Source organism: Oncorhynchus keta, chromosome 21 (genome assembly GCF_023373465.1).
Source record: "Oncorhynchus keta strain PuntledgeMale-10-30-2019 chromosome 21, Oket_V2, whole genome shotgun sequence".
Lineage (NCBI taxonomy): Eukaryota > Metazoa > Chordata > Actinopteri > Salmoniformes > Salmonidae > Oncorhynchus > Oncorhynchus keta.
Genome location: NC_068441.1, coordinates 3,230,480 through 3,257,882, shown reverse-complemented (window position 1 = coordinate 3,257,882; position 27,403 = coordinate 3,230,480). Strand labels below are relative to the sequence as shown.

General features: G+C 45.2%; 1 protein-coding gene across 1 annotated transcript in view; it reads right to left on the bottom strand.

The window, feature by feature from the left end:
* The window catches only part of LOC118399947 (metabotropic glutamate receptor 4-like), a 236,878-nt gene that overhangs the window by 3,937 nt on the left and 205,538 nt on the right, over positions 1 to 27,403 (bottom strand). Inside the window, exon 9 of the mRNA XM_035796185.2 lies at positions 9,510 to 9,756. Coding sequence (XP_035652078.1) covers positions 9,510 to 9,756 — 247 coding nt within the window. The remainder of the gene's footprint in view (positions 1 to 9,509; positions 9,757 to 27,403) is intronic.

Genomic DNA, 27,403 nt, shown 5'->3' with positions numbered 1-27,403 from the left:
AAAACCGGCCTTTAGACTAAAAAATAAAGAAGAACCAAGGCACTTTGCATATAATTAATTAAAATGCCTTTAATTGTATGGCATGTTCAATAGAAACAAAGTTTTAAGAAATCTGACGCGTTTCAGCTGCATGACTAATACAATATCCCCTTTTGAACAGCTTTTCCAATTAGCCCTAATTGGAAGAGGGAGTGGTTACAAAATTGATTGGACACACCTAGTTAGCAATACTATACATTCAAAAGTGAAATACTGTAGCTATGTTGTCAAAAAATTCAACTCCAAGCTAGAAGTATCAGAACGCCTAGAAAGGTAGTTCTAACCTTAAATATGACTGGGAGAAGTGTCTAGAATAAGCAAGCAATATGTTACATAGTACACTAGAACACAGCAAACATGAACAACAACAGTGTCACGTTCTGTCCATCGTTCATATGTGTTTTCCTTGTTTTCGTGTTGGTCAGGACATGAGCTGGGTGGGCATTCTATGTTGTGTGTCTGGTTTGTCTATTTCTATGTTTGGCCTGATATGGTTCTCAATCAGAGGCAGGTGTTAGTCATTGTCTCTGATTGGGAACCATATTTAGGTAGCCTGTTTTGTGTTGGGTTTTGTGGGTGATTGTTCCTGTCTCCGTGTTTGCACCAGATAGGACTGTTTCGGTTTTCACTTTTCTTGTTTTGTATAGTCTGTTCATGTATAGTCGTCTTTATTAAAAACATGAATAACCACCACGCTGCATTTTGGTCCGCCTCTCTTTCACCAGAAGAAAACCCTTACAGAATCACCCACCAACCAAGGACCAAGCGGCGTGGTAAACAGAGGCAGCAGCAACAGCAGCAGCAGGAGAAGCGACTATTTGGATAAATGGACTTGGGAGGAGATCCTTGACGGAAAAGGACCCTGGGCAGAGCCAGGGGAATATTGCCGCCCCAAAGCCGAGCTGGAGGCAGCGAAAGCAGAGAGACGGCATTATGAGGAGCTAGCACGGCAGAGCGGCTGGAAGCCCGAGAGGCACCCCCAAATTTCTTGGGGGGCACAGGGAGAGTGTGGCAGAGTCAGGAGTCAGACCTGAGCCAACTCCCCCTGTTTACCGTAAGGAGCCATGGATGGAATTGGAGCAGTCGGCGAAGCAGAGTGCTGAGTCTGAGAGTGTGGAGGATGTATTGGACAGAGTATAAAGAAAGCTGTTGGTTTGGCATAGTCTGCACGGCATACCAGTGCCAGCACCACGCATCAGGCCTACAGTGCTGCCGGAGCCGTCCTCCTCTCCAGCGCAGCCAGAGTCTCCCGCCAGTCCAGCGCTGTCAGAGCTACCGCCCCTCATGCCAGAGGCGCCAGAGCCCCTCATTCCAGTGCTCCTCAGTCCAGCGCTGCCAGAGCCTTTTCTCCAGTCAGCCCAGCGCCGTCTGAGCTACCCGTCTGCCCTGCGCCGTCTGAGCTACCAGTCTGTCCAGCGCTGCCAGTGCCGCCAGTCTGCCCAGCGCCGTCTGAGCTACCCGTCTGCCCAGCGCCGTCTGAGCTACCAGTCTGCCCAGCTGCCCGCCGCCAGTCTGCCCAGCGCCGCCAGTCTGCCCAGCGCCGCCAGTGCCGCCAGTCAGCCAGGATCCGCCAGTGCCGCCCAGTCTGCCAGGATCCGGCAGTTTGCCAGGATCCGCCAGTCTGCCAGGATCCGCCAGTCAGCCAGGATCCGGCCAGGATCAGGATCCGCCAGAACTGCCAGTCAGCCAGGATCCGCCAGTCAGCCAGGATCCGCCAGTCGGCCAGGATCTGCCAGTCGGCCAGGATCTTAGATCCGCCATTCAGTCGGTCCAGGATCTGCCAGTCAGCCAGGATCTGCCAGTCAGCCAAGATCCACCAGTCTGCTGGTGGATCCTGACCGCCAGTCTGCCAGGATCTGCCAGTCAGCCAGGATCCGCCAGTCGGCCAGGAACCGCCAGAACTGCCAGTCGCCAGATCTGCCAGTCGGCCAGGATCTGCCAGTCGGCCAGTCGGCCAGGATCTGCCAGTCGGCCAGGATCTGCCAGTCGCCAGTCCAGGATATGCCAGTCCGCCAGGATCAGTCCGCCAGGATCAGTTAGATCCGCCAGTCTGACAGGATCCGCCAGTCTGACAGGATCCACCAGTCAGCCAGGATCCGCCAGAAGTGCCAGTCAGCCAGGATCTGCCAGATCCGCTAGTCAGCCAGGATCCACCAGTCAGCCAGGATCTGCCAGTCAGCCAGGATCTGCCGGAACCACCAGCCAGCCAGGATCTGGTAGATCCATCAACCTGCCTGAGCTTCCTCTCACTCCCGAGCTTCCTCTCACTCCCGAGCTTCCTCTCACTCCCGAGCTTCCCCGGTCGAGCTACCTCAGTCCAGTGGGGCCTGTTGTTAGGTTTCCTAGGCTTCCCACTCAAGGGACCTGAGCTACCAATTATGGAGTCCAGTGGGGCCTGTTAGGTTTCCCCAGGCCAAGGTTAGTGGCGAGGGTCCGCCATCGTTCCCATATGTGTTTTCCTTGTTTTAGTGTTGGTCAGGACGTGAGCTGGGTGGGCATTCTATGTTGTGTGTCTGGTTTGTCTATTTATGTTTGGCCTGATATGGTTCTCAATCACAGGCAGGTGTTAGTCATTGTCTCTGATTGGGAACCATATTTAGGTAGCCTGTTTTGTGTTGGGTTTTGTGGATGATTGTTCCTGTCTCTGTGTTTGCACCAGATAGGACTGTTTAGGTTTTCACTTTTCTTGTTTTGTATAGTCTGTTCATGTATAGTCGTCTTTATTAAAAACATGAATAACCACCACGCTGCATTTTGGTCCGCCTCTCTTTCACCAGAAGAAAACCCTTACAAACAGTCCAAACATAGCTGAGTGCAATAGAGAAAAATGTCCACGAGATGACAGCAAATGGACCAATCACGACCCTACAGAAAAGGTGAGAAATCCATATCTTCATTTAAACCAGGGTGCTTAGTGGCCTGTAGTTTGTAAATCCATATCTTCATTAAAACCAGGGTACTTAGTGGCCTGTAGTTTGTAAATCCGTATCTTCATTTAAACCAGGGTACATAGTGGCCTGTAGTTTGTAAATCCGTATCTTCATTTAAACCAGGGTACTTAGTGGCCTGTCATTTGTAAATCCCAAAACTTTCCCTTTGGTTTAACTGTTTCTCTTTGCCTGGAGAAAACCAACACATCACATTTCAACTTAACGAGCAGTGATGATGAGGATCACCCCTGACACTCCGAGGCCAGCTCCTTCCAAGAGGGAGTGGATGCGGAAGAGGCCAACACGGAGGGGGAGGAAGAAATCAAGACTATCCAACCACACGGAGCAGGACCAGAACAAGGCTGTGATCAACTTTTCTGGAGAACCCCTTTCTGATGATTGTGTAAGGTTTTGTCTAAAGGACTGTCCTTTGTCCCCACATACTCAACAAATGAATTCAATACAAAGATTGACCTATTTTGTTTCTACAGGAATCTACATCTGAAGGCCTGGTACAAGCAACACATCTCTCCAACTACAGACAGGTCAGGCAGTTTCTGTGCCCTCAAACACCTTTTAAGCCCAAGTCCACCTTTTGTCCCATCGTCCAGATTGCCACACTAAATAAATTTGCCACAAAGGTAAATTTTGATGTGGAGAATCTGTTTAAGGGTAAAATTGACTCCAACCAAACACGACGTAATCTTTCTAAGACAGAGAGGGATGCAGTTCAATCATTGTCCAAAAATGAACGGATTGTGGTTAAAAAAAGACATTTGTGCACCGGGGCCTCCCACTCTTTTTTCTATTCTGGATAGAGACAGTTTGCGCTGTTCTGTGAAGGGAGTAGTACACAGCGTTCTACGTGATCTTCAGTTTCTTGGCACATTCTCACATGGAATAGCCTTCATTTCTCAGAACAAGAATAGACTGACAAGTTTCAGTAGAACGTCTTTGTTTCTGGCCATTTTGAACGTGTAATTGAACTCATAAATGCTGATGCTCCAGATACTCAACTAGTCTAAAGAAGGCCAGTTTAATTGCTTCTTTAATCAGAACAACAGTTTTCAGCTGTGCTAACATAATTGCAAAAGGGTTTTCTAATGATCAATTAGCCTTTTAAAATTATAAACTTGGATTAGCTAACACAACGTTAAATTGGAACACAGGAGTGAGGGTTGCTACGTAAAATCTGCCATTTTGTCACGCCCTGGTCGAAGTATGTATGTTTGTCTTCATTTATTTGGTCAGGCCAGGGTGTGACATGGGTTTATTTTGTGGTGTGTTTTTGTATTGGGGTTTTAGTAGGTATTGGGATTCTGGCTGAGTAGGGTTGTCTAGGAAAGTCTATGGTTGCCTTGAGGCGTTTCTTAATCAGAGGCAGGTGATTTTCGTTGTCTCTGATTGACAACCATATTTAGGCAGCCATACTCTTTGAGTGTTTCGTGGGTGATTGTTTCTGTCTTTGTGTTTGCACCAGATAGGGCTGTTTCGGTTTTCATTATTTCAATTCATTATTTTTGTAGTTTCTGCATGTATAGTTTTCCTTCATTAAAATATATCATGAATCATCATCACACTGCATTTTGGTCCGATCCTTGTTCCACCTCTTCGTCAGAGGAGGAGATAGAAGAGAGCCGTTACAGAATCACCCACCACAACAGGACCAAGTGGCATGGAAACAGGCAACAGGAGCAGCGCGACAAGAATTTCTGGACTTGGGAGGAAATCCTTGACGGGAGAGGACCCTGGGCTAAACCAGGGTAGTGTAGCCGCACCAAGGTGCAGCGAGAAAAGGACTGGACATGGGAGGACGAATTGGACGGTGAAGGACCTTGGACTCAGCCTGGAGAATATCGCCGCCCCAAGGAAGAACTGGAGGCGGAGAAAAGCGGAGAGGCGCTGGTATGAGGAGGCAGCACGGTGACGTGGATGGAACCCTGAGAGTCAGCCCCAAAAATGTCTTGCGGGGGGGCTCACAGGGAGTATGGCTATGCCAGGAAGGAGACCTGCGCAAACTCCCTGTGCTTACCGGGGGGCTAGAGAGACCGGGCAGGCACCGTGTTATGCTATGGAGCGCACGGTGTCCCCAGTGCGGGTGCATAGCCCGGTGCGGTACATACCAGCTCTTCGTATTGGCCGGGCTAGAGTGGGCATCGAGCCAGGTAAGGTTGGGCAGGCTTGGTGCTCAAGAGCTCCAGTGCGCCTGCACGGTCCGGTCTATCCAGAGCCACCTCCACACACCAGTCCTCCGGTGGCAGCTCCCCGCACCAGGCTTCCTGTGCCTGTTCTCGGTCCAGTCCCACCAGTGCCAGCACCACGCATCAGGCCTACAGTGCGCCTCGCCTCTCCAGCGCTGCCGGAGTCTCCCGCCTGTTCAGCGCAGCCAGAGCCTTCCTCATCTCCAGCGCTGCTGGAGTCTCCTGCCTGTTTAGCGCAGCGAGAGCTGCCAGCCTGCATGGAGCAGCCTGAGCTGTCAGTCTGCATAGAGCAGCCTGAGCTGTCAGTCTGCATGGAGCAGCCAGAGAAGTCAGTCTGCATGGAGCAGCCAGAGCCGTCAGTCTGCATGGAGCAGCCAGAGAAGTCAGTCTGCATGGAGCAGCCAGAGCCGTCAGTCTGCATGGAGCAGCCAGAGCTGCCAGTCTGCATGGAGCAGCCAGAGCTGCCAGTCTGCATGGAGCAGCCAGAGCTGCCAGTCTGCATGGAGCAGCCAGAGCTGCCAGTCTGCATGGAGCAGCCAGAGCTGCCAGTCTGCATGGAGCAGCCAGAGCTGCCAGTCTGCATGGAGCAGCCAGAGCTGCCAGTCTGCATGGAGCAGCCAGAGCTTCCAGTCTGCATGGAGCAGCCAGAGCTGCCAGTCTGCATAGAGCTGCCAGTCTGCATGGAGCAGCCAGAGCTGCCAGTCTGCATGGAGCAGCCAGAGCTGCCAGTCTGCATGGAGCAGCCAGAGCTGCCAGTCTGCATGGAGCAGCCAGAGCTTCCAGTCTGCATGGAGCAGCCTGAGCTGCCAGTCTGCATAGAGCAGCCAGAGCTGCCAGTCTGCATGGAGCAGCCAGAGCTGCCAGTCTGCATGGAGCTGCCAGTCTGCATGGAGCAGCCAGAGCTGCCAGTCTGCATGGAGCAGCCAGAGCAGCTTGATCCGCCAGTCAGCCAGGATCCGCCAGTCAGCCATGATCTTCCAGATCTGCCAGTCAGCCAGACTCTTCCAGATCTGCCAGTCAGCCAGACTCTTCCAGATCTGCCAGTCAACCAGACACTTCCAGATCCGCCAGTCAACCAGACTCTTCCAGATCCGCCAGCCAGCCAGGATCTGCCGGAGCCAATTACCTGCCTGAGCTTCCTCTCAGTGCTGGGCTTCCTCTCAGTGCTGGGCTTCCTCTCAGTGCTGGGCTTCCTCTCAGTGCTGGGCTTCCTCTCAGTGCTGGGCTTCCTCTCAGTGCTGAGCTTCCCCTCAGTGCTGAGCTTCCCCTCAGTGCTGAGCTTACCCTCAGTCCCTAGCTGCCCCTCAGTCCCGAGTTGCCCCTCAGTCCCGAGCTGCCCCTCAGTCCCGAGTTGCCCCTCAGTCCCGAGCTGCCCCTCAGTCCCGAGCTGCCCCTCAGTCCCGAGCTGCCCCTCAGTCCAGTGGGGTTCTGGGTGAGGACTACTAGGCCATGGTCGGCGGCGAGGGTGGACTATCCTAGGACGCGAGGGGGAGGAATTAAGACATTGATGGAGTGGGGTCCACGTCCCGAGCCGGAGCCGCCACCATGGACAGACGCCCACCCGGACCCTCCCTATTGTTTTGATGTGCGTCCGGGAGTCCGCACCTTAGGGGGGTTCTGTTCACGCCCTGGTCGAAGTCTGTATGTTTGTCTTCATTTATTCGGTCAGGCCAGGGTGTGACATGGGTTTATTTTGTGGTGTGTTTTTGTATTGGGGTTTTAGTAGGTATTGGGATTGTGGCTGAGTAGGGTTGTCAAGGAAAGTCTATGGTTGCCTTGAGGCGGTTCTTAATCAGAGGCAGGTGATTTTCGTTGTCTCTGATTGGGAACCATATTTAGGCAGCCATATTCTTTGTGTTTCATGGGTGATTGTTCCTGTCTTTGTGTTTGCACCAGATAGGGCTGTTTCGGTTTTCATTATTTAATTTCATTATTTATATAGTTTCTGCATGTATAGTTATATATGTATATATATACACACACACACACACAGTATATTGTCCCTGTCGTATTTGTACAGTGGGGGGGCTCTCAATCCCCTCCCAGACCTCCACCTCTTCCTACCCTGTCTACTGGGTAATCAAGCCTCAACTCTCCAGTTCTCTCCTGACCGTCTTATCTGATCTGCTGAGCCGGAGCGGATACATTTTACCATCCCTGCTACTAATGTCAGCCAGTCAGAGAGACAGCGAGACAGGTATTTTTCAAAAAATAATTTTTACATTTAACTAAGTCAGTTAAGCACAAATTCTTATTTACAATGACAGCCTACCAGGGAAGAGTGGGTTTATTGCCTTGTTCAAGGGCAGAATAACAGACTTTTACCTTATCAGCTCAGGGATTTGATCCTGCAACCTTTTGGTTACTGGCCCAATGCACTAACCACAAGGCTACTTGCCGCACCATCATGCAATGTGTCCATAATGGCAATGACAAATGGTGCTTATTCAAATACCTATGCACTGTATGCCCCTTGTAAACAGATAGGCGAGGAATTTGTGCTTGCTATCAAATCTCCCTCCCCTCACTTATTGTTACATCGTCACTGTTGTCGTTAAACTAAATACATGTTTAGATAAAGGCCTATGTGTAGATGTTATATAACGCCACACCATGCTCAGCATCCTCGTCCTTTTGCCATGAAATATTTGCAATGTTGCATTCAATATAAACAACTACAGTAAATTGTCTACAATGTATTTTTGGGGAACATCTCTGTACTTTTGTTATCAGTGGAATAAAATTTGCAGGGGCTAAATAATCCCCAAAATACTGTAGGCTAGCTCTCGGGGAACCGTGAATCATCACGATATGCATCCGTCATTCAGATTTACCAACAAACAGGGAGTCTATCTCTATTGACAGACATTACCGACTTAGACCCCTCTTTTCTTTTCTGAGGGAAGCGAGCCAGCCGTGTGGGTGAGTGTTTTGGCCATCACCTGAGACATTTTCTGCTGAGTCAATGGTTGAAATCATTATTTACCACAGTTGTATAAAGCCAGAGTGTCCCAGAAACCACCAAGCATTTTTATTGCTATTGAAATTAGAGGGAGATGGACTCAAGCAGAGAGAGGTTCAGCTGGTTCAGAAAGGAAACTCGTTTACCTCTCAATTAATTACACCGGGCTTTGAACACAAAGCCACAAATCTGAGCCAAACTGCTGAAAATATACCTGTTCAGCATATTGAACAGTGTCTTTCTGTGATAGTCGACCGAATGCGTTGAAATTCTAAAATAAAACATGGTTGTTATTATATATGGTGTATAACAAGCATTGAAATGGATCTCACACATTCAATACAATACCATAGGTTAATTGTGTATGGCGTTGAGGTATCTGGTGAAGTAGGACTATACAGTACACCACTCCTGGTATTAATGCCCTCCTTAGTGATATCCACACACAGTGGAGATGTTGAGCCTATCATGGAATGTTTTAATGCCTCCCTCAACTCACAAACTGACTTAAAATTAAAAATGGCAGCTCATTTCCTACATCAATCGAAGTGTAAAATAACAATGACGCAAGGTGGCCAGTAAATAATGATTTGGAGACTTTGCTTTCCACCTCTTAAACCAATTTATTCACGTAATTTACAGTGCCTGAAGGGTAAAATACATTTTAACATTTAAAGACACACAAGGGTGCTCTCAGCCAAGGCTGACATGTACACTGAACAACAATATAAACACAACATGTCCCATATTTCATAACCTGAAATAAGGTGAAGCATATCAAGAAGCTGATTAAACAGCATGCTCATTACACCTTATGCTGGGGACAATAAAAGGCCACTCCAAAATGTGTAGTTTTGTCACACAACAATGCCACAGATGTCTCAAGTTTTGAGGGAGTTTGCAAGTGGCATGCTGACTGCAGGAATGTTGCCAGAGAATAAGAAATTAATTTCTCTACCATAAGCCGCCTCCAGCATTGTTTTAGAGAATTGTGGGTGAGCAGTGTGCTGATGTCAACGTTGTGAAAAGAGTGCCCAATGGTGGCATTGGGGTTATGGTATGGAAAGGCACAAGCTACGGACAACGAACACAATTCCATTTTATCTATGGCAATTTGAATGTACAGAAATATCTTGACGAGATCCTGAGGCCCATTGAGAGGCCCATTTCTTTTAATAAGGTATCTGTGACCAACAGAGGCATATCTGTATTCCCAGTCATGTGAAATCAATAGAATAGTGCCGAATGAATTTATTCCAATTGACTGATTTCCTCATATGAACTGTGACTCAGTAAAATCGTTGAAATTATTGCACGTTGCATTTCTATTTTTGTTCAGTATATATACCATATATTAGTCTTCACCTTATAACTCACCTTGTGTTTCCAGGCTCTCACACAACTCGGACTTGGCTTCTCCATTGGGACGTAGGCTCGCCTTGGGGTTGAACTTGTTGGACATGGTGGCAGCTGTGACCACAGCCTTGAGGCTGCGTGTGCGTTTGGGAACGTTCTGCTCCGGGTGCCTGAGGATCACGTAGACCTTGGGCATGTACAGCATCCCCAGAGAGACAGATGCACTCAGGCTCACAGAGATGGTCAGCGTGGTTGTCTGGATGTACATCTGTAAAGTAATGTCATGGAGACTCTGTTAGACCTACGGATCGAAATTGGTTAAGTGTAGGGTTAAGATCAGGGTTAATGTAACCGGTGTCGGGAACCATACACAATCTGCTGGGCTATAATTCCCTGCCTGAAGTTAATAAAGAGCACTACGAATCGACAGTTACTGCTCCACCACATCCCTGGTGGTTTACTCTAGATGTTAATGCTCGTGTCAAACCCTCTTTCCTTTTCTGCGGTTAAACACTTCTGTCCATTTGTCCTTGCTGTATGTCCTTCATGAAGTGACGGAAATGATTTGTGAAGGACACAACTATACACCGTACAATCCATGACAAAGCTTTACTCTTCACCAAAGTTCTTGTGCCTGTGTAACGAGTACGTGTAATAGAGTATACACTGTAAGCCTAAAGCATATGAGACATGTTTGTGGTGTATCACTATTATTCATTACATTTCACATGACAGAAGTCAATTATTAATAAAGTTATCTGTTGGTAGGATGGCTTGATCCTCTCTTTATAACCCCCTCCCCATCACACACACGCACACACGCACACACGCACACACACACACCACCACCACCACCACCACCACCACCACCACGGCAGTGCTTGTTTTAACATGACCATCACGTCAACCTTTAAAACAGAATGTCATAACACCAGCCTATCTGCCCTATTCTGATTCACTACAAGCTGCCCCATAAAAAAACGAAATAACCTCATGAATTTTTTATCCACGGCTGAACATTGTGAATCACAGGGGAGGGCCTTGCTGATCAGCAGTCTCCCTCACTCCATTTTAAGTGTTTGCAAAGCAGAACTGTGTGAATTAGGCCATCTTATTGAGAACATTAAATGGGAGGGACAGGCTCGTATGAATTGTAATGTATACAGTACACTGTTACAAATACTGATCACCTAACTTGATGAGGGAAAAGCAATTAAAAGGTTGGGCTAATATAAGATGGTATAGACTCAAATTATTTTACACCATGACACGGTATGACCCAACCTAAAACAAACATAATCCACACTGACACATCTCGTTTAACATGTAATGAAATCAATAAATTCCAATAATGTGTTAACCTGTAAGGTATTTGACTGAGAGACCATTATAATTCTAATCGGTTCGGTTTGACTAGACCTTCGTAGCTAGCTATCTTAATGCAGCAAGAGATTCCCTCCCGCTGTTTCATCAACATAGTGTTGCATCCCCAGACTTTACTTCTGCTAGTGTGTCTTTGTTTGTTTTTGTTACGTCTATCCCTCTAAGACGCTCCGCTTTCTCTCCAGATTGCTTTGCTTACCACCGAGGTGAAGCGCAGCACCATCGAGAATAGTGGATGGGACGTTAAGAGGAGCAGATGCCAGCGGTGGTAAAGCCTCTCACAGCTGTGGAGACACAGTCCACTAGTGCTCTGCTCTGGGCTGTGTTTGGCTCTGCAGTCTTATGGGGGGATTCAGGACCCAAGATGTTATCCATGGATTCATTTAAGAACAAATAAATAAACGGGGACAATCAGGACAAGTTGTAGTGGGAAATGATTTGATTGATTATTTGGTTTATGTTATCTGCTGCTGTATTGTACTAATGGTTCAACTTTACTTGACACCCACCGTCATATTACGTTACGACACGGTCATAACCATGTCATAACAACTGACATGACATGTCATAACCTGTCATAATGTGGTCATAACCATGTCATAACAACTGACATGACATGTCATAACCTGTCATAATGTGGTCATAACACTGCCACGACCCATATATTTACACTTGTTGTGACATATATTGCGTTATATTATGGCAGAGAATCAAAAAGTTTCCCTGCCAAGAAGTTTCCTTTAGTTTGAAAGTTTGTTTCATAAGTCCTTTGTTGTTGTAATTAATTTTTTGCAATCATTGTTTTTTTTCATCATATTTTAAATAACTTAAAAATACACTTTATGACACTGTCAAGAAGCATTATGACCATCCTGTGTCACAGGTAACCACATTAAGTGTTTTAATAGGGCTTGGGGCCACCACAAGCTGCCAAAACAGCTTCAATGCGCCTTGGCATAGATTCTACAAGTGTCTGGATGGAGGTGACACCATTCTTTCACGAGAAATTCCATAATTTGGTGTTTTGTTGATGGTGGTGGAAAACGCTGTCTCGGGCGCCACTCCAGAATCTCCTGTAAGTGTTCAATTGGATGGGATCTGGTGAAACACACACACACACACACACACACACACACACACACACACACACACACACACACACACACACACACACACACACACACACACACACACACACACACACACACACACACACACACACACACTTTAAACCCACGATGCTACTTTGAGACCAGTCTTTCAAAGTCACTTTTCTTCGAGCCAAAATAATGGACAACTGGGCAATTAAGCATGATGGGATGTTAACTTCTAAACCCTCATACCACCGACGGGGGTTATTTTGACCATATCATAGTCTAAAGGCGGTTTATTCAATTCTTCACATTTGTCACAACTTTGTCAGTGAACTTGTTCTTAATAAATCTAAATAATTGTTGAGTGTTTCTGTATCAATATGGACTTTTTATAAATTCAAGTCCTTTATGGTCATTTTGACTCCAGTGTCAGTATGTCAGCCTGTCAGAGACATTGAAGGTAGGAATACTTCTATATGCATCTATTGTACAGTCGTGGCCAAAGGTTTTGAGAATGACAAAAATATTAATTTTCACAGTCTGCTGCCTCAGTTTGTATGACAGAAATTTGCATTATACTCCAGAATGTTATGAAGGGTGATCAGATGAATTGCAATTAATTGTAAAGTCCCTCTTTGCCATGCAAATGAACTGAATCGCCACTACATTTCCACTACATTTTAGCCCTGTCACAAAAGGACCAGCTGACATCATGTCAGTGATTCTCTCATTAACATAGGTGTGAGCGTTGACGAGGACAAGGCTGGAGATCACTCTGTCATGCTGATTGAGTTTGAATAACAGACTGGAAGCTTCAAAAGGAGGGTGGTGCTTGGAATCATTGTTCTTCCTCTGTCAATCGTGGTTACCTGCAAGGAACCGCATCATTGCTTTGCACAAAAAGGGCTTCACAGGCAAGGATATTGCTGCCAGTAAGATTACACCAAAATTAACCATTAATTGGATCATCAAGAACTTCAAGGAGAGTGGTTCAATTGTTGTGAAGAAGGATTCAGGGCATACAAGAAAGTCCAGCAAGCTCCAAGACCATCTCCTAAAGTTGATTCAGCTGGGGGATCGGGGCACCACCAGTACAGAGCTTGCTCAGGAATGGCAGCAGGCAGGTGTGAGTGCATCTTGACTACTGAGAACTGGGGTAATGTCATTTTCTCTGATGAATCCCCTTTCCGATTGTTTGGGGCATCTGGAAAAAAGCTTGTCTGGAGAAGACAAGGTGAGCGCTACCATCAGTCCTGTGTCATGCCAACAGTGAAGCATCCTGAGACCATTAATGTGTGGGGTTGCTTCTCAGCCAAGGGAGTGGGCTCACTCACAATTTTACCTAAGAACACAGCCATGAATAAAGAATAGTACCAACACATCCTGCGAGAGCAACTAATCCCAACCATCCAGGAACAGTTTGGTGACTAACAATGCCTTTTCCAGCATGATGGAGCACCTTGCCATAAGGCAAAAGTGATAACTAAGTGGCTCGGGGAACAAAACATTGATATTTTGGGTCCATGACCAGGAAACACCCTAGACCTTAATCCCATTGAGAACTTGTGGTCAATCCTCAAGAGGCGGGTGGACAAACAAAAACCCACAAATTCTGACAAACTCCAAGCATTGATTATGCAAGAATGGGCTGCCATCAGTCAGGATGTGGCCCAGAAGTTAATTGACAGCATGCCAGGGCGGATTGCAGAGGTCTTGAAAAAGAATGGTCAACACTGCAAATATTGACTCTTTGCATCAACTTCCTGAAATTGTCAATAAAAGCCTTTGACACTTATGAAATGCTTGTAATTATAATTCAGTATTCCATAGTAACATCTGACAAAAATATCTGAAGACACTGAAGAAGCAAACTTTGCGAAAATTAATATTTGTGTCATTCTCAAAACTTTTGGCCATGACTGTATATAGCTGCCTTCGTGTTGCAGGACCCCAGGAAGAGTAGCGGCTGCCTTGACAACAGCTAATGGGGATACATAATAAATACAAATACAAAGCATGTCATCCTTTAATGCAGAGTTGACCATTAGAATTCATTCACTGTACAATCTGAACATTTGAATTACTGTTTGGCATTGCAGTTCTGTTGAATAAGCCTAAAATTAACCGTCCACCATGGGGCTGTGAGTGTATATCAGAGCAAACCCATTTTCAGACTGTGACGAAGACAGTAGACTGGCTGGATCATTCGCCTGTACTTCTCCCCTAATCTGCCTCTTCCTCAGCACATTCAGAGCAGTGCATATTGGAGGAGTGCTATTGGCAGACCTGCACATATAGAACATGTGTTTTTCTACGGACCTGCATTTCTTTAGCGAGCCGAAGATTGTACTTTTCTATACCGTGTATGACTGTAATAAGGTAGGGTAGCCTAGTGGTTAGAGCATTGGACTAGTAACCGGAAGGTTGCAAGTTCAAATCCCTGAGCTGACAAGCTACAAATCTGTCATTCTGCCCCTGAACAGGTAGTTAACCCACTGTTCATAGGCCGTCATTGAAAATAAGAATTTGTTCTTAACTGACTTGCCTAGTTAAATAAAGGTAAAAAAACAAACAATCATCTGTGCATATAATAATCTGCCAATGGGATGCAAAGTCTTCAAATGGTATAATACTTGATATATGCAATGCAAGAACTTGGATAAGCTCTGAATTTACACAGAGAGCTGTATTCTCAGAAAAGTAGCAACTGTACGGCAAATCTAAAAAAAGTTTTTCTTTGAATCTGGAGACCTAGATATATGCTTAGTTGCAGTCAAAACAGCTCATAAAAGTCTGTCAGTGGTATAAATACTTGGTAGAATTGTAGTACAGATACCAGCTACCCTCTGAATGTACAGATAGTGCTATATTGGTGTGTATTCTCCAAAAAATAGAAGTCACAGTGCATTCAGAAAGTATTCAGACCCCTTGACTTTTTCCACACTTTCTTATGTTACAGCCTTGTTCTAAAAAAAATATATATATTTGTAATGCCCTTCATCAATCTACCCGCAATACCCCATAACGACAAAGCAGAAACAGGTACAGTGCCTTGCGAAAGTATTCGGCCCCCTTGAACTTTGCGACCTTTTGCCACATTTCAGGCTTCAAACATAAAGATATAAAACTGTATTTTTTTGTGAAGAATCAACAACAACTGGGACACAATCATGAAGTGGAACAACATTTATTGGATATTTCAAACTTTTTTAACAAATCAAAAACTGAAAAATTGGGCGTGCAAAATTATGTGTAGGTGTAGGTGTCCTGGAGGGCAGACAGTTTGCCCCCGGTGATGCGTTGTGCAGACCTCACTACCCTCTGGAGAGCCTTACGGTTGTGGGCGGAGCAGTTGCCGTACCAGGCGGTGATATAGCCCGCCAGGATGCTCTCGATTGTGCATCTGTAGAAGTTTGTGAGTGCATTTGGTGACAAGCCGAATTTCTTCAGCCTCCTGAGGTTGAAGAGGCGCTGCTGCCTCTTCTTCATGATGCTGTCTGTGTGGGTGGACCAATTCAGTTTGTCTGTGATGTGTATGCCGAGGAACTTAAAACTTGCTACCCTCTCCAATACTGTTCCATCGATGTGGATAGGGGGGTGTTCCCTCTGCTGTTTCCTGAAGTCCACAATCGTCTCCTTAGTTTTGTTGACGTTGAGTGTGAGGTTATTTTCCTGACACCACACTCCGAGCGCCCTCACCTCCTCCCTGTAGGCCGTCTCGTCGTTGTTGGTAATCAAGCCTACCACTGTTGTGTCGTCCGCAAACTTGATGATTGAGTTGGAGGCGTGCGTGGCCACGCAGTCGTGGGTGAACAGGGAGTACAGGAGAGGGCTCAGAACGCACCCTTAGGGCAGTGTGCAGTGTGGTTGAGATTGCATCGTCTGTGGACCTATTTGGGCGGTAAGCAAATTGGAGTGGGTCTAGGGTGTCAGGTAGGGTGGAGGTGATATGGTCCTTGACTAGTCTCTCAAAGCACTTCATGATGACGGAAGTGAGTGCTACGGGGCGGTAGTCGTTTAGCTCAGTTACCTTAGCTTTCTTGGGAACAGGAACAATGGTGGCCCTCTTGAAGCATGTGGGAACAGCAGACTGGGATAGGGATTGATTGAATATGTCCGTAAACACACCAGCCAGCTGGTCTGCGCATGCTCTGAGGGCGCGGCTGGGGATGCCGTCTGGGCCTGCAGCCTTGCGAGGGTTAACACGTTTAAATGTTTTACTCACCTCGGCTGCAGTGAAGGAGAGGCCGCATGTTTTGGTTGCAGGCCGTGTCAGTGGCACTGTATTGTCCTCAAAGCGGGCAAAAACGTTATTTAGTCTGCCTGGGAGCAAGACATCCTGGTCCGTGACTGGGCTGGTTTTCTTTTTTGCAATCCGTGATTGACTGTAGACCCTGCCACATACCTCTTGTGTCTGAGCAGTTGAATAGCTTGTTTGATTGCCTTGCGGAGGGAATAGCTACACTGTTTGTATTCGGTCATGTTTCCAGTCACCTTGCCCTGATTAACCTGTTAAGTCGACCCTCTACTTTTTCGAACATTCTGTTAAAAATCGCGCAACATTTCAGCGCCCTGCTACTCAGGCCAGGAATATAGTATATGCATATGATTAGTATGTGTGGATAGAAAACACTCAGACGTTTATAAAACTGGTTAAATCACGGCTGTGACTATAACAGAACTTCCGTTTCATCGAAAAGTGCAGGAAAATCTGATCACTGAAAATGGAAATAAATATCCTTGCGCTACTTCCAGGAATTGTTCAAAGTGAACCGAATTAAATGAGGCCGAGGTTGCAGTGCCTACAGCTTCCACACGTTGTCTAGAGTCTTGTCATTTGATTCAGCTTTGATTCTTGGTCTAACCGAATCGAAGAAGAGACAAGCCATTTGTTCAGGTCTCCGACCAGATGTTTTGGTTGAGCTCTCTCCAAGACATTTTTTCGAGACAGACACCTATAGAATTGACATCGCCTCCTGATGAATTTTATCGCTTATTAACGTGTACTAATACCTAAAGCTGCATTACAAAAGTATTTCGAAGTGTTTTGTGAAAGTTTATCGTCGACTTTTTGAATTTAAAAAAATGACGTTACGTTATGAAATGCTATTTTTTTCCGTTTATCACACAGTCTTCATAGATCGATATCTAGGCTATATATGGACCGATTTAAGAGCTGGTAAGGACATCAGGGATAAAATTGTAGACCTGCACAAGGCTGGGATGGGCTATAGGACAATAGGCAAGCAGCTTGGTGAGAAGGCAACAACTGTTGGCGCAATTATTAGAAAATGGAAGAAGTTCAAGATGACGGTCAATCACCCTCAGTCTGGGGCTCCATGCAAGATCTCACCTCGTGGGGCATCAATGATCATGAGGAAGGTGAGGGATCAGCCAAGAACTACACGGCAGGACCTGGTCAATGACCTGAAGAGAGCTGGGACCACAGTCTCAAAGAAAACACACTACGCCATCATGGATTAAAATCCTGTAGCGCATGCAAGATCCCCCTGCTCAAGCCAGCGCATGTCCAGGCCCGTCTGAAGTTTGCCAATGAACATCTGGATGATCCAGAGGAGGAATGGGAGAAGGTCATGTGGTCTGATGAGACAAAAATAGAGCTTTTTGGTCTAAACTCCACTCGTCATGTTTGGAGGAAGAAGAAGGATGAGTACAACCCCAAGAACACCATCCCAACCGTGAAGCATGGAGGTGGAAACATCATTCTTTGGGGATGGTTTTCTGCAAAGGGGACAGGACGACTGCACCGTATTGAGGGGAGGATGGATGGGGCCATGTATCGCGAGATCTTGGCCAACAACCTCCTTCCCTCAGTAAGAGCATTGAAGATGGGTCGTGGCTGGGTCTTCCAGCATGACAATGACCCGAAACACACAGACAGGGAAACTAAGGAGTGGCTCCGTAAGAAGCATCTCAAGGTCCTGGAGTGGCCTAGCCAGTCTCCAGACCTGAACCCAATAGAAAATCTTTGGAAAGAGCTGGAAGTCCGTATTGCCAGCCGACAGCCCCGAAACCTGAAGGATCTGGAGAAGGTCCGTATGGAGGAATGGGCCAAAATCCCTGCTGCAGTGTGTGCAAACCTGGTCAAGAACTACAGGAAATGTATGATCTCTGTAATTGCAAACAAAGGTTTCTGTACCAAATATTAAGTTCTGCTTTTCTGATGTATCAACTACTTATGTCATGCAATAAAATGCAAATTAATTGCTTAAAACTCATACAATGTGATTTTCTGGATTTTTGTTTTAGATTCCGTCTCTCATAGTTGAAGTGTATCTATGATAAAAAGTACAGACCTCTACATGCTTTGTAAGTAGGAAAACCTGCAAAATCAGCAGTGTATCAAATACTTGTTCTCCCCACTGTAGCTGCCTTCATTTTGCAGGACCCCAGGAAGAGTAGCTGCTGCCTTGACAACAGCCAAATGGGGATAAATAATAAATATAAATACAAAGCATATCGTCCGTTATGCAGTGTTGACCATTAGAATTCATTCACTGTACAATCTGAACATTTGAATTACTGTTTGGCATTGCAGTTCTGTTGAATAAGCCTAAAATTAACCGTCCACCATGGGGCTGAGTGTTTATCAGAGCAAACCCATTTTCAGACTGTGACTAAGACAGTAGACTGGCTGGATCATTCGCCTGTACTTCTCCCCTAATCTGCCTCTTCCTCAGCACATTCAGAGCAGTGCATATTGGAGGAGTGCTATTGGCAGACCTGCACATATAGAACATATGATTTCTATGAACCTGCATTACTTTAGTGAGCTGGATGCAGATGGGCATTTATTGGGATGACTCAGGCTTCAGTCATGACCACTGCAAAACAAGGTCAAATCAGGAAGTTCAGCTCCCCTTTAACAGCAACCTTCCCACCACTGCTGACCTTATGCCTCACCTTAAGACAAAAAAAGCTATTTTTTTATTTTCTTCCTGGGAAACGCTTCGAGGTCTTACTAATAGTTCAGTATGGCATATTCAAACAACAGGCTATGAATCATTTCAATATTCATTTCAATTTCACAGCCTCACAATGGTTTCTGTGGTAATAGTCTAATTAAACCAATAAAGATTTTTTTTCCCCCGGGGACTCAAATGTGGTGTTGCTGGAGAACGTGAATTACAAAGTGACTACAATGATTTGGCCTTGATTAGCTTCTTGTCCAATCCCCTCCTCTCCCTCTAGGAAAGCACAGGACAACAACTTCACGCTTGTGTCATGTAGCCGATGCAACCAGTATGAAATCCTAGATCTTATCCAGGCCTCTGTGCTCTGTCCCATTGATCCTCATTGTGTTCTATTAGGCCTCTGGGACAGCTGTACAATGAATAATGTTGTTGGCATATGAAAAAAAACATAAAAATAAAGAAAGTTGCACACTCCATATATAAACTCCCAGTAATTTATTGGGTATTTACCAACGTTTTGGCATCACTGTGCCTTCCTCAGGTTAATGTCATGAATAATAAGACAAACAGTGCAATTAGTGCAACCAATGACAAATTGTGAAACTGTTAAAAAAAAACAATAATTTATGGCATATTAAATATATTCTTTATTGGCTAATCGTTAGTATTCAGCTAACCACGGTTTGTGGTCATCAGCTATCCTTAAACTCGGAAATCTATCGCCAGTTTTGTACTGCGCGGCCCGAACCGGAACATACCGGACCTATTTTTCTCTCCATGTCCCCGGATTTCAACCGCTAACTCTGGACATTTATACCTGGATCTCGCAGCCAGCTAGCTGCTATCCGTGTGACTATCGGCTTTCGTCGATTCCGGAGCAAACATAAATTATTCCGGAGCTAGCCAACTGAAGAGTTCCATCAGTCACTCCTGGGCTACAATCACCTATCCGGACCCGTTTTACTGCTAACGCGGAGCCCCACCGGGATTTCACAACTGGACTACCGACGTTATCTCACAACTGGACGGCCGACGTTATCTACCCGAGGGAGTTATCCGGCTGGCTCCTCCGTCGCGACGTTACCTGAACGCCCATCTGCGGTCCGCTAACCGCTAGCTGTCTTATCGGCTGCTATCTGAATAGATCTATCGGACAATTTTTTTTTATTTTTTTATTTGGGCCTCTATAACTATATCTATTGTTTTGTTTTTGTGTGTTTTTTTTGCTAATTGGATTCATCCCCTCTACCACACGGAACCCCACTAATCCTACCGACTGAAACGCACGAGGTGGCTAATAACAGACCTCCATCCTATGCTAGCTTGCTCCCGATGTCCCGGCTAGTTGTCTAAATCGCCGTGACCCCAACCAACCTCACTACTCACTAGACCCTTTTGATCACTCGACTAAGCATACCTCTCCTTAATGTCAATATGCCTTGTCCATTGCTGTTCTGGTTAGTGTTTATTGGTTTATTTCACTGTAGAGCCTCTTGTCCTGCTCACTATACCTTATCCAACCTATTAGTTCCACACACACACACGTGATGACATCTCCTGGTTTCAATGATGTTTACCTCCACTGTATTCACATCCTACCATACCTTTGTCTACATTATACCTTGAAGCTATTTTATCGCCTCCATAAACCTCCTTTTGCTCTCTGTTCCAGACGTTCTAGACAACCAATTCTTATTGCTTTTAGCCGTACCCTTATCCTACTACTCCTCTGTTCCTCTGGCGATGTAGAGGTGAATCCAGGCCCTGCAGTTCCTAGCTCCACTCCTATTCCCCAGGCGCTCTATTTTGATGACTTCTGTAACCGTAATAGCCTTGGTTTCATGCATGTTAACATTAGAAGCCTCCTCCCTAAGTTTGTTTTATTTACTGCTTTAGCACACTCTGCCAACCCGGATGTTCTAGCTGTGTCTGAATCCTGGCTTAGGAAGACCACCAAAAATTCTGAAATTTTCATCCCAAACTACAACATTTTCAGACAAGATAGAACGGCCAAAGGGGGCGGTGTTGCAATCTACTGCAAAGTTATCCTGCAGAGTTCTGTCCTACTATCCAGGTCTGTACCCAAACAATTTGAACTTCTACTTTTAAAAATCCACCTCTCTAAAAACAAGTCTCTCACCTTTGCCGCCTGCTATAGACCACCCTCTGCCCCCAGCTGTGCTCTGGACACCATATGTGAACTGATTGCCCCCCATCTATCTTCAGAGCTCGTGCTGCTAGGCGACCTAAACTGGAACACCCCAGCCATCCTACAATCTAAGCTTGATGCCCTCAATCTCACACAAATTATCAATGAACCTACCAGGTACCTCCCCAAAGCCTTAAACACGGGCACCCTCATAGATATCATCCTAACCAACTTGCCCTCTAAATACACCTCTGCTGTCTTCAACCAAGATCTCAGCGATCACTGCCTCATTGCCTGCATCCGTAATGGGTCAGCGGTCAAACGACCTCCACTCATCACTGTCAAACGCTCCCTGAAACACTTCAGCGAGCAGGCCTTTTTAATCAACCTGGCCGGAAGGATATTGATCTCATCCCGTCAGTAGAGGATGCCTGGTTATTTTTTTTAAATGCCTTCCTAACCATCTTAAATAAGCATGCCCCATTCAAGAAATTTAGAACCAGGAACAGATATAGCCCTTGGTTCTCCCCAGACCTGACTGCCCTTAACCAACACAAAAACATCCTATGGTGTTCTGCATTAGCATCAAACAGCCCCCGTGATATGCAGCTGTTCAGGGAAGCTAGAAACCATTATACACATGCAGTTAGAAAAGCCAAGGCTAGCTTTTTCAAGCAGAAATTTGCTTCCTGCAACACTAACTCAAAAAAGTTCTGGGACACTGTAAAGTCCATGGAGAATAAGAACACCTCCTCCCAGCTGCCCACTGCACTGAAGATAGGAAACACTGTCACCACTGATAAATCAATAACCATTTTTCTACGGCTGGCCATACTTTCCACCTGGCTACTCCTACCCCGGTCAACAGCACTACACCCCCCACAGCAACTCGCCCAAGCCTTCCCCATTTCTACTTCTCCCAAATCCAGTCAGCTGATGTTCTGAAAGAGCTGCAAAATCTGGACCCCTACAAAATCAACCGGGCTAGACAATATGGACCCTTTCTTTTTAAAATTATCTGCCAAAATTGTTGCCACCCCTATTACTAGCCTGTTCAACCTCTCTTTCGTGTCGTCTGAGAATCCCAAAGCTTGGAAAGCAGCTGCGGTCATCCCCCTCTTCAAAGGGGGGGACACTCTTGACCCAAACTGCTACAGACCTACATCTATCCTACGCTGCCTTTCTAAGGTCTTCGAAAGTCAAGTCAACAAACAGATTACCGACCATTTCGAATCTCACCATACCTTCTCTTCTATGCAATCTGGTTTCAGAGCTGGTCATGGGTGCACCTCAGCCACGCTCAAGGTCCTAAATTATATCTTAACCACCATCGATAAGAAACATTACTGTGCAGCCGTATACATTGATCTGGCCAAGGCTTTCGACTCTGTCAATCACCACATCCTCATCTGCAGACTCGACAACCTTGGTTTCTCAAATGATTGCCTTGCCTGGTTCACCAACTACTTCTCTGATGGAGTTCAGTGTGTCAAATCGGAGGGTCTGCTGTCCGGACCTCTGGCAGTCTCTATGGGTGTGCCACAGGGTTCAATTCTTGGACCGACTCTCTTCTCTGTATACATCAATGATGTCGCTCTTGCTGCTGGTAAGTCTCTGATCCACCTCTACGCAGACACCATTCTGTATACTTCTGGCCCCTCCTTGGACACTGTGTTAACCTCTTGGATATAGGTGGCGCTATTTTAATTTTTGGATGAAAAACGTTCCCGTTTTAAACAAGATATTTTGTCACGAAAAGATGCTCGACTATGCATATAATTGCTTTGGGAAAAAAATAAGCTTTGGAAAGAAGACACTCTGACGTTTCCAAAACTGCAAAGATAGTCTGTGAGTGCCACAGAACTGATGTTACAGGCAAAACCCAGATAAAAATCCAACCAGGAAGTGCTGCATTTTTTGAAACCGCCTCATGCCAATGACTCCTTATATGGCTCTGAATGAGCTACGAATGAGCTTACATTTTCCACGTTTTCCCCAAGGTGTTTACAGCATTGTGACGTCTTTTTAGGTATTTCCATTGAAGAATGGCTGTAAGGGACCATATATGGCATGTGGTCACATGGTGTCTCCCGCAGAAAACCTAGCGTAAAATACTGAGGTAGCCATTTTTCCAATCGCTTCTTATGAGTAACCAACTGCCAAGACGGATATATTATCAAATATATTTGTTAAAAACACCTTGAGGATGGATCCTAAACAACGTTTGCCGTGTTTCTGTCGATATTATGTAGCTAATTTTGAAAAAAGTTTGGCGTTATAGTTGAATTATTTTTCGGTCGATTTCTCAGCCAAGCATGGTGAAGAAACGGAAGCTTTTTCACCTACAAAAATAATATTTTTGGAAAAAAGGAACATTTGCTATCTAACTGGGAGTCTCCTGAGTGAAAGCATCTGAAGTTCTTCAAAGGTAAATGATTTAATTTGGTTGCTTTTCATATTTTCGTGAAAATGTTGCCTGCTGCCAGCAGAGCCTAGCATAGCATTATGCCATGATAAACTTACACAAATGCTTGTCTAGCGTTGGCTGTAACGCATATTTTGAAAATCTGAGATGACAGTGTTGTTAACAAAAGGCTAAGCTTGTGTTTGAATATATTTATTTCATTTCATTTGCGATTTTCATGAATAGGAAAAGTTGCGTTATGCTAATGCGCTTGAGGCTATGATTACGCTCCCGGATACGGGTTTGCTCGTCGCAAGAGGTTTAACAACCCTCCAGGCAAGCTTCAATGCCATACAACTCTCCTTCCGTGGCCTCCAATTGCTCTTAAATACAAGTAAAGCTAAATGCATGCTCTTCAACCGATCGCTGCCTGCACCTGCCCGCCTTTCCAACATCACTACTCTGGACGGCTCTGACTTAGAATACGTGGACAACGACAAATACCTAGGTGTCTGGTTAGACTGTAAACTCTCCTTCCAGACCCATATCAAACATCTCCAATCCAAAGTTAAATCTAGAATTGGCTTCCTATTTCACAACAAAGCATCCTTCACTCATGCTGCCAAACATACCCTTGTAAAACTGACCATCCTAGAAAATCCTCGACTTCGGTGATGTCATTTACAAAATAGCCTCCAATACCCTACTAAATAAATTGGATGCAGTCTATCACAGTGCAATCCGTTTTGTCACCAAAGCCCCATATTGCGACCTGTACGCTCTCGTTGGCTGGCCCTCGCTTCATACTCGCCGCCAAACCCACTGGCTCCATGTCATCTACAAGACCCTGCTAGGTAAAGTCCCCCCTTATCTCAGCTCGCTGGTCACCATAGCATCACCCACCTGTAGCACGCGCTCCAGCAGGTATATCTCTCTGGTCACCCCCAAAACCAATTCTTTCTTTGGCCCCCTCTCCTTCCAACACTTATCTCCCTCACTAGCTTTAAGCACCAACTGTCAGAGCAGCTCACAGATTACTGCACCTGTACATAGCCCACCTATAATTTAGCCCAAACAATTACCTCTTTCCCTACTGTATTTATTTTATTTATTTTGCTCCTTTGCACCCCATTATTTGTATTTCTACTTTGCACATTCTTCCACTGCAAATCTACCATTCCAGTGTTTTACTTGCTATATTGTATTTACTTTGCCACCATGGCCTTTTTTTTGCCTTTACCTCCCTTATCTCACCTCATTTACTCACATCATATATAGACTTGTTTATACTGTATTATTGACTGTATGTTTGTTTTACTCCATGTGTAACTCTGTCATTGTATGTGTCGAACTGCTTTGCTTTATCTTGGCCAGGTCGCAATTGTAAATGAGAACTTGTTCTCAACTTGCCTACCTGGTTAAATAAAAGTGAAATAAAAAAGATAATTTCAAAAAATATTAGGCTATTGTTATCATATAGAAACATAATTGAATATTGTACATCATATTAGCATCAACATGCATTATTGTTTAATTCAATTTCACAGATTTAATTGTTTCGTTTTTCATTTCATATTTGTTACATGTAATCTTTTGGTTCAACCTTAATGCATAATGAGCATCATCAGCAGGGGGAACATATTCTGTGTACACTAATAAACTGTAGAAAGAAAATATCCATTTATAAGACTTCATAAAATAAATAATTGTTCATAAGAAGGGCCTGAGATCAAAGTCAATATTCAGACCACTAAGCCTCAATTTGTAGTAGTATGATCTCGATGTTACCTCCTCTCCTTGGTAGAGCAGCATGCTCAATGCCTGTGTAGTGGATGGTTAGCTTCAACAAAGTGAGCTGCTACTGGATTAGTCAATGTTCTTACACCTGATTGAGCTGCGGTGTTCAGCTATGCGTTATTTTAATTGTCTTTTCGTTTCCACATGAACAGGTGATGATTACTCTAGCATGAGATGATACCCCTAACAGTTATTTTTCGACCTGTATGTGGCTGTCTGAAGGATGTTTTTATAGTGCCATTGCACTGTGCGCGTGAGCCACATTTGTAGTTCCCATTTGGGATAGGTGTCAAGAGTGTCTGAGAGGGCTCAGAGGGCACGTCAGATCTCACCAAGCTATCTCCAAAATTGCGACCACGCTTATAGACCACCCGTGGGGGTTCCTTGAAGAGGTGTGCAAATTTTTGTTTTGTTCTCTGATTGCAGAATAGAGTTTTTAGTAATTCCTCTTGGTTTTTGAGATCATTTCATCATTGCAGCATCAAGAGTCCTTGTAGCCTCTCATTTTGAATGCATCTGTCATTTTTTCTTTTTAGCATTGCTGTCAAAATCTGTCGAAGGGCCACATTCGTTTAACCCTGCATAACTTGCTATATGGTAGACCATTCTTGGGGGGAAGGGGATGCATACTAATCCACACGTAGCAGGCTATTGCGATCTGTGGGCTTTGTGTATAAGTCTGTATGTAATGCATCATTCTCTTTGACGATCCATAAGTCCAGGGAGTTTATTTCTCTCTCATCAGTCTGCATGGTGAATTTGAGGTATTCAGAGCTCTCGTTTGGTAGAGTTTGGAATTCATTTTGTTTCTGCTGACTTCCTTCCCAGAGCACAAAGACATCATCTATGTATCTCTTCCATAGTAGGATTTTAGAAAGTAAAGGGTGTGTCTCTGTTTCATTAAGGAGTGCTTCCTCAAATTGTCCCACATACAGGTTTGCGTAGTTGGGGGAAAAGGGGGAGCCCATGGCTACACCCCAAATTTGAAGGAAAAAGTCTGACTCAAAGACTAAGTAGTTATTGGATAATACCAGTTCATACCAGTTCGAGTCTCTCTGCTGAAGGAAGTGTTGCAGCGCCTGCAAGCCTCCAGTGTGTGGGGTGTTAGTGGTCAGCAGGGTGCCCTCTGGTATCCTTCCTAAGCCCTCTATCAATGAGATCCTGTGACTAGTGTCTTTGACAAAAGATGGGAGATTGTCAAACATCGGTTTAATGTGGTAATCCACAAATGTAGAAATGTTGGATGTCACAGAGTCGATTGCTGCTACAATGGGTCTACCTGGAGGAGGAGACACTTGTTTGTGTAATTTAGCGACGGTATAGAAAGTAGAAAAACGAACAACTACCAAAGCAGAGTGGGGTCACTGGTCTGTCTGTCTCTCTGTTTAGGCAGCTGACGGCGTGAGGACTGTTTCTGACCTAGCATTACAGTGAATGGACACATCACAGCATGTAATCTAAGGCTGTTGAACTAACCTACTTTTTTAACAGCCGAGAGGCAACGACAAGAACACTGTAAACAGCATAATGAAAACTTGATATCATAAAAGAGATGGACAAAACCACTCACTAGCCGTCAGGTGTTCGAGCACCATAATGGCAGCTCTTTCTAAGACGGCCGATTGGTGTTGGAATTGTGTCCATTGTGAGGAGAGAAACCTTGTCCTTGGATTCCATTGTGAAGCGTTCCTACCACTCCTCCCACTCACCCAGACATCCTCTGATTTGCTGCACCTCTCCAGGTGAGGCAGTGCCACATCGATTTCCAGCATCCAGCATCATGCTCTGTGATCACACACTATAGATAGACCAGATTTGACTGATAGAGAAGGTCTCCTATATGGCATTTGTTACATTTCTCCTGACACAGGATGACAAATAAATTAGTGTAATTGAAGTGCCAGGCGAGGGAGGCATGCAGTAAACTGGTGATGAGCACATAGGCGGACAGATAAGCTAAATCAAGACCCAGAGCCACTCAAGCATTTAATTTGCTCTAAAAGACATGTCATTTCCAGCTGCAAAGGCTTTGTTGCGCCTGTCACTTTGGATGATTACGAGGTGCTTTTGTTTTTGCATGTTAATTTCTCATAAAGGAACATTGTTTACATAACAGCACAGATGATCTATCACAGAATTATTCTAATTGATTG